At 32.6% G+C, this 12,187-nt stretch overlaps 1 protein-coding gene across 2 annotated transcripts; it reads right to left on the bottom strand.

Annotated features, from left to right (window-relative positions):
- Positions 1 to 320: 320 nt before the first annotated feature.
- Positions 321 to 4,982, bottom strand: LOC121770825 (NAC domain-containing protein 37-like). Of its 2 annotated transcripts, none has more exons than XM_042167598.1 (4): positions 4,894 to 4,982; positions 2,702 to 2,871; positions 1,715 to 1,986; positions 321 to 815 (listed from the first exon to the last, which is right to left on the bottom strand). In XM_042167598.1, exons 2-4 carry the CDS (start codon positions 2,868 to 2,870, stop codon positions 417 to 419), a joined length of 840 nt encoding a protein of 279 aa, XP_042023532.1. In that variant the 5' UTR covers position 2,871; positions 4,894 to 4,982; the 3' UTR covers positions 321 to 416. The 2 variants fall into 2 exon arrangements, with proteins under 2 accessions (XP_042023532.1, XP_042023533.1); XM_042167599.1 differs by lacking the exon at positions 4,894 to 4,982 and adding an exon at positions 4,591 to 4,876.
- Between the last annotated feature and the right edge of the window lie 7,205 nt (positions 4,983 to 12,187).

Below are 12,187 nucleotides of genomic sequence, written 5' to 3' on the forward strand. Positions count from 1 at the left end.
CACTATAAGTTTTGTAATGTATGAATAAATAATCCTTCTTTCACACCTAAATGTTCCCCCATTTTCAACCGGCTATAAAGAGTCATTAATGTTTAGATTTTATCCAAATTTTAATCTATTTTATTTAAAATCCAAATTAATACTAAGTGGTACACACAATATTAGGAGTACCATTAATAGCAAATTAGACCGTTGTACAACTGTAAAATTGGTTAAACAGAAACAAATTAAAATTTGGGTTAAATACTTGAATTTCCAAATATATACATGTAATTGTCCTCGGCCAAAACCAAACATTAGTAGCTAAAATAGGCAAGAAATGAAAGCTCATATATATTTTATATAGCCAACAAATATAATACTCCATATTTGTTCACAAGAATTGTATAAATCCCAGGGAAGTTGAGAGGGTAGGTTTATTTATTAAATATGCAAATCCCAATATCAGAATGATCAGAAGCTGAGAGCAAGTTTGGAGGTGTCTCTTCTTCTCTCCGCAGAAGCAGTTCCATTTGTGAATCACCGTGGTATTCATCCCCGTGGCTTAGCTGCGACGCCACAAATTTGTCGAGATCTCTCCAGTCCGTTACTTTTTTCGAACATCGATCTTCGTCTTCGATAATATTATTGCTGCTCTTTAGTTGCGGGAGTTGCGCAAACTGGAGGCTTTCTGTCTCCTGTTTACACAACAAGTTTTGGGGCACAAATTTTGCTTCATCGTAGTAGTATGCTGCCGGGTCCCACCCTTCGTTGCTGCTCTTGGATTGGCCGGTCGTCCGCTTTTTGAATGCACGACATACCACCCATCCTTCTTCCTGCAACCCTTACTCTATTAGTACGAAGATTTTTAGAGTATCCCAGAAAAGTAAAACTGGGTGCGCTTAGTTCAAAACGAGTAATATTATATTAATATGGAGTTTGAGTATGTATCGCTGAACCCTTCATAGTGTGAATAATAGATTGGCACTCTATGTTTGTAGAATATAATTAATGTTGAACAAATGGAACCAAAAGTAGGTGTAATGGAGGACACATTCATTGTATTGAAAGTTATGGGTTTTGTGACTTTAGGGGCTTAAGCATGAATAGTGAAAGGGATTGCATGTAGAGGAAATGGGTAAAAAGGTTTGCATGCCTTTGAATAAAACTGGGCCCTATTTTACTATAGGGATAGTCAAACCTTTAATTAACTAATGGGACACATGAATCAGAAAATCAAAACAACAACATAATTTTAAGTTGAATATACTAAAATTTGGTGCACCATTTCACTAAAAAACATTTACTCCTACTATCTTTTAAAGATACAAAAACTGAAACGCAATCACTTGCATTGAAATTTTTTAGAAAATGACAACAATTTAGAACGCAAAAGTGCGTTCTTAAATTAAGGATAAATTAACTTAGTATTTTGCTCTTTTAGGCCGCTTTCATTTGCGTCCTCTAATTTTAGTTGAGACACCAACAATAAAGACGTTTTTTGAAGCTTTTGTGGCATAATTAAAAACACAAATCAACATCCTTAATTGCATTAAAAATGTCCTTAACCGTTTTTTTAAGTGTTTAGATCACCTAATGATGGCAAGGAACGAACATGATTTCACAAATGTAAACCCATATTCTGCGTGCATGTAATTTAAGAAATTTTTATTTTAACTAAACTTAATTTATTTATATAAAAAAAGAGATGAAGGGATGAGGGAAAGAAATATGCCTGAGGAGGCGAATTGATGTCAGAGTCAAGCCTATACTCGTGCATGATCCAATCGGTTTTCTGGCCATTAGGTGCTCTTCCCTTGTAAAAAACAAGGGTTTTTCTCATTCCGATGAGCTTTGACCGGTCGTATACCGCCTTATCCCGCCCAGTCGCCTTCCAAAACCCGGCCATTGTAGCCCGGTTCGTCCTCGTCCCGCTTGGGTACTTCTTATCTTTGTGACTGAAGAAGTACCACTCCTTCTGCTCTTCATATCCGATCCCACATTTTTCTGTCCACAATTATAAATCATGTCATTCAATTTTTTCCAACATTTACTCTAGTTGGATTAATTAAAATTTGAGAGAAATACTTGTTTATACTATCACGGCAACAAAATATTCCGGGAGATACACAATTTTTGTTCAAGTGTCACCCAAAAAATTGTCACAAAAATAATACAATTTTATATATATAGCAAAAACATAAATATGGATATGTAATGTAACCAAATTTTGTTCATGATTGTATTATATTAAAATGATTCATAGTACTGTAACTTTTGAAGAATTGTTACTAAATAAAATTTTAGTAGTATTTTGTAATACTAACAAATGTATATAAATGCATATGTAGATGTAGAGAGTGGTTGAATTGAGAACGAACTTGAGAACTTATCAAGAACAAAATATATCAGTTGATGACATAAACCATATTACTCCAGTTGCTAACTGATATCAGTTGACAGCACAAAACATATCAGTTGGAGCAACTGATCAATTGATATATTCTGTACAACCAACTGAGAAGTTTTCAAGTTCTCGTGATCTTAAGATAGTTCTGAAAGGAACCATCTCCTAACAGATGTAATTAGATTTTGTTACACAAAAGATCTAGCAAAATTTGTGACACTATATCTTGATATAGACAATAATTTTGTAGTGTGTATTCGGATTCGAATTTTGAACTGAACTAATAAACCACTAAAAACCCTAAAACACACATACCTTGAAGATCCCATGGCTCGATTCTATAAAGATCAATATCTCTTATAACATCGAGATCGATCTTCTGCGACGCGACCTTCTTCCTGAGGTAGTAGCCGACGAGCTCCTCATCGGTCGGGTGGAAGCGGAAGCCCGGCGGAACGCAACATTCTGCGGCCGCATCCATCATTCTGCATAGAATTCACCACCACTTATATATATGTAGGTAACTATATAAGTCAACTATTCTCAATTATCTCTGAATCATCATCATCATACATAGCTCGATGAATTGAGATAAAGGGCCAAGAAGAAGAGGCATGTATGTATGTGTGTACAGAGATGATAATGAGGAGTACATATAAAAAGGTGACAAGTGGTAGTAAGGTATAATGATCAGCTCATTTGCTGGTGACATTTTATCTCTAAAAAGGTAATCAACGCGTGGTCTATGGGAAATGGTTTTCTATTTTGTTTTTGGGAAAACATTGATGAGAAAACACCTCAAATAATGATGAGGCCTTCCTGCTCAAAACCAAGACAGACCAAACAAGTAATTATGTTGTCTTGTGTATATTGTGGCCACCACATACCTAGGTTTAATTAATTACTAATTCATTTCACACTCCAATGTATCTCTAGGGGGTAAAATATTTTTGCTAATTTGATTATATTAAATGACTCACTTAACACTATATATTTAGTGATTTTAATAGATCTGACAAATAATTAGAACTCTTTATGTCCTCCACATTCTTGAATGGCATGTGATTTTAGAAGGAATCGTTAGATGGAATAAGTAAAGAGAAAAAAGTAGTTGAATATTTTAATAAGAAAAGAAGAGAGAAGGATTTATTTTCCAATATAGAAAGTGGACATCTTGAGTGAGATAAACTAAAAAGGAAAGATGGACATCTTGAGTGAGACGGAAGGAGTATATGCCAGTCCTTTGGCATGTGGTGTGTTATATTGCTAACATTTAAGTTGCTAACTCTGCTAACTCATCAACGCAGTGTATTAAAAATGTCAACACGATGACATTAAAATGTCAACACAATATATTGAAATGTCAACAAAATTATGTGTTGACATATTAATGTCATCGTGTTGATATTTTTAATACAATGCATTGATGAGTTAGCAACTTAAGAAAGTTAGCAATTGATCACACACATATCAAATATTGCCCTTATTTAACGGACAATGTGGATTATATGTATTCTTTAATGTAAAGCACAAGCAATAAACATCTTTTACAACCATAAATTTTGTATGAATCTACAGTGAAAATTAATATATATATATATATATATATATATATATATATATATATGTGTGAATATAAAAATTAGAATTTTCATCTCTATTGGATTCGAAAATCCAAAATCACAATATTTCATTCAATAAAGCCATAAATCTATAGTAGATCTTCACGATCTAAATATTGAAATGGTTCCTATCTTTTTTATTTTAAACCAAAATCACAATATCATTTCCTCATCTCAAATTATTATTCCAATCATATAGTTTAATATGACAAGAATGACATCAACTGAAATTACATTTCCCATATGATCCTTTTTCTAAATTGGGAAACAAAACATGACAGCAGGCACCATTCATTAACTTTGGAAGAAGAAATAAAGAATATGTTGAAATGGTGTTAATTAGTTTAGTGGGAAAACAAAAGGGACAAAGTTTGATGACGTGAATTGAATGTGAGCACGCGCTTGTTATGGAAGAAAGTTGAAAAGGAAAAAAGGTTAATGAAGGAAAAGGAGATAAGTGAGAGTGCAGGCTTCAAAAGCCCTAAAGGAACATTCTGAAGGCATTTTTCAGGTTAATGTGTCCATTTTTGAGATAACACTCTGACTTATTTGTCTACTTGTCTCCTCCCTCTTTAACCCTACCTATCATCTTCATCTTCATCTTCATAATCAACCAAGAATTGTTAGGAATTTCCTTCATCAAAAGACACGGGGTTTACCACCGCGATAGGGATTCATACACGAACGAACCAGATTTATCCAATGCGCAACGGAGATAGTGAACACATATTCGAGTGAGTAAAGAAATACATATATTTCACTAAACAAGGCAAGGAAAGAAATAAAAACACATTAGCTTCACTTAACATATTGCCAAGACTAGAGAGATTTCAAATTTGGATTTTCCATTGATATAGTTCCATTAGGGTTCCATTTAGGGCTCACCTGCACTGGCGCGCAAGCTATGGTTACCGTGGAGAAGAGTAGATGAGGACGAGAAGGAAGAAGAAGACGAGGATATGATAAAAAAAAATGGTATGTTAATGTGAGGGAAGAAGTGAAGAGAAGGGAGTGAATAAAAAGGGAATAGGTGAGAGAGATGGCATGAGGGACCGCTCAATTGCGCATGGTTTTGATGGATGTCCCAAATTCTTGATGTCACTCTCTTTCTTACTAGAGAGACCCTCTCTTCCTCTTCTTTTACTCATGTTTTTCACCATTTGTTGTTTGATTATTGGATTGATCTTGTGAGGCTAAGCTACGCGGTTTCAAAACATCTTTTATGAATGTCTATGTTAACCCTTAATTAATTGCATGTTTGATCCTATGAATGCTTGACACCATGTATATATGCATGATATATAGGTTTGTGCCCACTTTTAGCTTCTTAAATTTTTTTTTCGTATTTTAGACCGACGCTTCCCCTGTAACTAAAAGATGTTGTTCAACATATAGATGGAAGCGAATTCGTGATCAGTTGTAACTGAAAAGGTAAAATTACTTACATTGTGAAATTCTACAAGACTAGAGTTACCACTAATTATTTTACTTAATGTTACTAATGAAATGTCTTAAGTAGGAGTAGTTATATTCAAGAAAAAATTTATTGAACTAAAGTTGCCACACCCTTATATGGGACCAAAGGTATCACTCAACAGTTCATATGTATTAGCGTCTCAAGCACATTGTCCCAATATAACGCTGATCGTGTTGATATTTCTCTTGTAAAATATTTGGCTCAAGCTACATTGTTAGTTGCTTTTTTGGTTAATATATGTATGTTTTTAATTATGTCAATGTTCTATGCATTGACGTAAGTTAGAAAAAGAACATAATTATGAAACTACATAAAATCATTAATATAGAAAACATCCCTTCTTGAAATGAAAAAAACAAAATTAATTAAAAGTCATAAGTTATATTAATGCGAAAAAGAAAAGAACTGAAAATTGTTTTCATGTTCGTTTTAATTATAATATGCTAGTATATGATTTAATCTTATTTTACAATGTTTGACTGTGGATCCAAATAATATGTATAATTATATTCATATTTTAAAATTTTAGTTTAAGTATTGAATGTTAATTATGATTAACTTATAACAATATTGAATCGAATTGAGACAAGTAAAAAGTGTTACGTTTATATATTGGTTATTACCTGCATCCTATGAAGATATGATTAATTGAACACTTGTTCAACAAAAGGCTACGGTTAGGACATAATAATATGAATAAGCTAGCTTAAGCCTGATTATATTACATTAAAACATTTGACATTAAAGGGTATAGTCTTATAGAGTATGAAATAATTTCGTCGACAAGTATTTCGAGGAAGAAAGGCATACGCACCCAAGTCAGAGAAGCTCCTAATTAAACGCCACCTGTCATCCACTTATTGGGTGCGCCAATTGTGTGCTTTACGTAGAAGGGAGTTGAAAGATTGGACTAAACCAACTACCCAAACAAAAGAAAAACAAATATTACCCGTTCGTGAATCGGGGTCTCATTTTTTCATTTTAACCCGTCTGTAAATAGAAGTAACGATTCATTTTTACTATAGATGGTAATAGAGTCCCACCTTTCACTAATTCATTCAACTATATACAAGTAGGACTCTTATTCCACTAACTTTTTTCCACACACTTTTCTTAACATTTCTTAAAATCCGTGCAGTCAAGAAATAAGACTCTTAATAGCAGATGGAGGAAGTAAATAAATATCCTCGAGGATTTAGAGTTCCATTTGTTTTTTTCCACTTTAGGTAGGTGGACCCACCGTTCAACTAACCCATTACACTCACATTCTATTATATAAAAATGAAGTCCATATTTTACTAGCCCAGTTTCCATTTTTCTTCACAAAGTCAAATAATTTTTTAATATTCGTACCGCGTCAAAATGAGACTATAAATGAGAGAAGAAGAAAGTATTATCTTTAAAGTAAAACTTAAGATTTTTTATTTATAATTGAAATTATACTTAAACACAAATAGGAATTTTCATAAAATAAAAAAATTCTTAAAAGCAAGAAACTTCTTATAATTTTAAATAAAACCTTGTATTTATTCATAAATAGGATTTTGTAGAAATGTCAATTATATTTTTCTGTAAAATAAATAAAATTCTTATGATTCATTACTTAAACGTAAATTTAATTTTAATAAAATCAAATTAGGAGTATCTCAAAAGAAAATAAGACTTTTTTATTAATTTTTTTTTCTTGAATGAAATTTTACTTAGACCTAAATAGGAGTTTTAAAAATCAACCAAGTGTAAGCAAACATTTCTGCAACTTCTATCTATGAATATTCAAGGTTTTATTTTCATTTTTAATAAAATTGTTAATGGAGTATATTATAATTATTACTGTTGTCATTATTAATTTATTATAATTATATATTTCATTTCATTTTTTTCAGCTTTTCTATGAATATTCGAGGTTCCTCTCGTCCATGACTCAAACCCCCAACCTATTAATTAGTGAGGAAGCGTCTTAGTAGATGAATTGAATTGCGATTCATTATCTAATGTTTGGCTAGTTCACCGAGACTGATATTTTTGGGTGTAAATCGAGGCGGTGGAGGGCAATGATGGCGGCGGCAATGCCATGGAATTTAGACTGAAATATTTGTGCAGAGCGTATATTATTTATATATTTTTTTCTTTCTACTAATATTATAAATCCTGCTTCAAAATATACGTATAACATAAACATGTTTAAGTATAGAAGGGGTCACTGAGATCAATTTTAAATGATACTAACCTGAAATAGAGTAGAAAAATATTTCAATTGTACTCCAAAATGAAATTATTAGTTTATTTTAGATTCTTGATTAAGATATATCTATTTTTCAATTTTCACGGTAATAAATTCAAATCTTTTTTTGAGATTTTGTGAGTGTAAAAGGTATTGAATAGAAAATATTCTTTAAAATTTTAATTTGATTCAAATAGTTGTAGTAAATTTGTCATGTAATAGTATGACAATTATATTAAAATAAATTTGAGTTTAACATATATGATCGGAAATACTCTAAAATTGAATTTGAAGGCTTCTAAAAAAATGAAGAAATAGTTACTATGAGAATAAATAAAAAAAAAGAAAAAACAACAAGAAAGTAAAAAAAAGAATGGAATTTAAACCTAAATCATAAAGAAGATTTATTTGGAACTAGATTTTATACGGTTTTGTTTTATGAGTTTAATAGAAAGAAAATAAAATACTAAGAGAAATAATAAAATGGAAATGGTAATATTTCTATTTTAGAAATGTACTTATCATTTAGAATAGAATATTTCAAAAAAAATATGTGAGTTTAGTAACTAAACACTAATTCAGATTACAAGTAGGATTGGAACGAAAAAGGTCTAATAAGGAGAATTTTATAGTGTCTCAACGTTACACTTTATATAGTTAAATGTGAAGGAATAATATGCTACATACCTTATATGAGCTCCTTATGTGAGCACCGATCCCGTTTGGCGCATGTTTAGCGTTGTTCGTTTCGATTTATATATTAAGTTTGATTTTAATATATTAAAAACTGTTATTGAACTTTTTAATTTCACAATATTCATAAAAATCAAAGCTTGATTTGTTATTTTATTAATTTATTTAAAATTATAAAAAAACGAGCAAATCGAGCTTTGATTTTTATAATTTTTGTGAAATTAAAATTTTCAATAACACCTTTTAACCTATAAGAATCAAACTAAATATATAAATCGAACCGAACAACGCTAAACGTGTGTCAAACGAGAGTGGTGCTCACGTAAGGAGCTCACATAATATACGTAGCATATCATTTCTCGTTAAATGGGTGTGATGATGGGTGATTAAATTCACAGTTAAAATTTTTTAACATTGACTTTCCTCCAAACAATCACATCCTCCAGTGGAAATAACACACCTTATTATAATTCGAAGTTAGTTCGAAATTTGATGTATGTTTCATATGATTGTTGTTTAATAGATAAATCGCGATAAATGTCACCACCCTCTCCTAATCAATTGCTTTCTATGAGTTCATTTTTTTAAAGAAAATTAAAATATCATATGAAACGAGTGTATAATGATTTATCATTTACATATTTAAAATAAGTTGAACCTCCAATCTATTAGTTGGAAGAAAGAATTTTACCAACTATATTACTACTTCCTTCGTCCCAGTTTAAGCGAGACGTTTCATTTTTGCATGTATTTTATAAAAATGATACTAAATCGTTAAAGTGGGAAGAAAGTACAGTAAAAAAGAGAATAACTAATGTAAATGAGTACATTTCATTTGGTTCCTTCTTCTTTTGGGGTCAACTTAGCTCTTTTGTGTAGACGTTGTTTCTTTGTTCGTCTTCTTGTTTTGGGTGGTCTATTTTTACTCTTTTGTTGTTGTTTTGTACTCTACCTCACCACTATCTAATGATATGAGATTATTGGATTATTAAAAAAAGTACTTTTCATCGTCTTTTTTTATCACAATTGAACTAATTTGTTGAATGAACACATGCGTTCTCTCATGGGCATACACATATTAAGGTGTAAGAAGCAAGCTACTCTTTGAGGGTGGCTTTCAATATCATTGCATTCTTAGTGGAGACCAATTTAATCACTTTTTGGTGTTCTTCCAGAATACTTTCAATCCATTACCACATAAAATGAGATTCATGTGTGTACCTTAATACCCTTTTAGGCCGACATAATTAGTAATCGCGTAATGCCTCATTTGTGTCGCATTTTTGGCAAAACGGGATTTGTTATCTCCTAATTACTATGATCATGTAACTTAATAGTTATATGCTATAATGATTGACTATCATGCCATATTCGAGTGGATGCCCTTGTCGATAATCAAACAATCATGAAAGACAAAAACAAGAACAAAAAATTGATCGATTCAATTCAACCTTCGCAATCAAAATTAAATCGAAGTATTATGATTCAAATCCGAATATAAATGTTCATGTATTCTATGAGTGTTTTAGTACAAATTATGATATTCGATTTAATAATCTTACAAAAAATCATACTTACTTACTACTATTATGTTATCTATTGTAGCGTTGTGCATGTGAATTTTAATGTATCGGATATAATCTCACTTATTTAAAATATGGAGTATTTTGCAGGCCTTGTACTCCATAAATTTTGGAATTGAATCGGAAGCTCTAAATTAGTAAGACAAAGCATTTAAGAAAATCGAATAATATTGTTTGTAATATTACTCCAAGAAAATATCAATTGAGACAATATGAATTAGACTTACTATTCGGAAGATGTTCAAATATATATCAAGTACATTACTCAAATTGCACATTGGTATAAATTCGCTTTGGATTCGTTTACACTCCAAATCTGTATATGTATATTTTGGTCCAGTGTTGCCATTATCTTATCAAGAAGCAAAGAATCTTCTTAACTTCAGTTCTACTTACTCAACAGATCGAAATTAACTGAATTTAGAATGTCAATATTTCTTTCTGTATTTCTTAATCTGTTAAGGGAGTGTTCGGTTGCCAAGATTAAATCTCATGATTAAATATGTATCATGTTTAGTCCATAAGATTGAACCCTTCAACTTTATACTAGATGGATTGTCTCATGATAATTAATCATAGTCTCCCCCTCCAACTAAAACAATCTTACAACTTAATCCTAGATGGATAGTCTCATGATATTAGTCATGTTAACCAAACGCCACCTAAGAGTACCAATTCAATTACGATCTCATAAAACATCTGAATTAACTTAGAATGGATCAGCTTTAAGATGGACTCAGAAATATGTACAAATTTAAAATGTTTAAATTTAAAACAAATTACATCATTCAATAGTAAGTCTATAATAGTCTTTACCATTATTATTCCTATATGGATATCTATATAGTTAAAAGATCAATTGACATGTTCATCTGATAACAAGTTAGAATATCCTCAATGTGGTATTCTGCATTGAAGGCTTCGTGAATGCCCCTGCAAAACTTTTTCAAGCATTCGCCTCTAGTAATTTCCACAACATTCCAGTACTCGTCGAACATATCCGACGCTTTTCCAGTAGCAGGTTGTCAGATGGCTGACGTACACTTTTGCAGCGTAAGACCTTGCCGACCGGTTGCGTCGGGTCGTTCTTTGAAGAATTTGCCACGGGCCGCCAATGTGTTTACGGTTGTGCTTGCAGAAACAACGTCGGAGGTAATCCTTCAGTAACTATGGTTCGTTGCAAAAATAATCACGAATGAGCCTTGCATCGGCTTCCTCCTGATCACGATGGATGTAGTGTCTGGGTCTCTGCGGCGGGTTAGCGACGGTGATATGCTCGGATTTTGCACTTTTTAAGGCCTTTATTTGGTCTATTTTGAATGTAAAAGTTGTATTACAGATCCATTATTTATACATTTTGTCTATTTTAGTATTTTGACGTGTTTTGTGAGAAATGTGCAAAATAGAGACTAAAAAGATAGCAAAAGGTCGAATTCATAAGTTTGGAGTATTCGAGCCAGCCAGTGGCCGCCGGAGCTCATCGACCGTGTTGAATATTGGACTCCATGTCCTGGAATTGGGTTGGTGTTATATTTAAGCCTACTGAATTAATTAGGCCAAATGTGAGATTGAGGCTTGTTTCATTAATCCACTTACCTGATGCCACCGATGGTCGCCACGTGTGCACTCCACGCGGATTGTGAGTTAGAACCGTTGGATGTGTTGTGTGTTTGTTTGGAGAGAGATAAGTCTCTCGACCCTTCCTTTCCCTCATTCATTCAGCTGATACCCTCTCTCTTGCGATTTGCTCCGCCTTCTCTCTACACTCTCTCTCTTTCTCACGACGGTTACTGCCAGTCATCTTCTCCGATCTTCTGTTCTCTCCGATGATTCTCAATATTAGAGAGGTTCTTCGGTGTAGATCTTGAGTTAGGTAACTGCTTCGGTTTCCTACTCAGATCTGTTGTGTGATCTGGCCTTAGGGTTAGATCTGGTTGTGATCTGAGATGTTCTTGAAAGATCTTGTATTGTGAGGTTGAGATTCAAGTGTTTTGTGGAGATCCGTGTGTTGAGTTGGCCGTGGTGAGCGGTAGTCGGTTGGACCTAGGGTTTACTGATCCTTGATGGTCAAGTCCGTTCAACTGTGCTCTCTTTGTGACAATCAGTTGAGATTTGGGGAGGTCCGAGGCCTAGTGCAGTAACTGTTGTGACCTAAGCCATATCCTTCAAACTCTCGGTTTTCTTTGTCTTTCTGTTTCTTGACTT

The sequence above is a fragment of the Salvia splendens genome, chromosome 16, assembly GCF_004379255.2.
Source record: "Salvia splendens isolate huo1 chromosome 16, SspV2, whole genome shotgun sequence".
Taxonomy (NCBI): domain Eukaryota; kingdom Viridiplantae; phylum Streptophyta; class Magnoliopsida; order Lamiales; family Lamiaceae; genus Salvia; species Salvia splendens.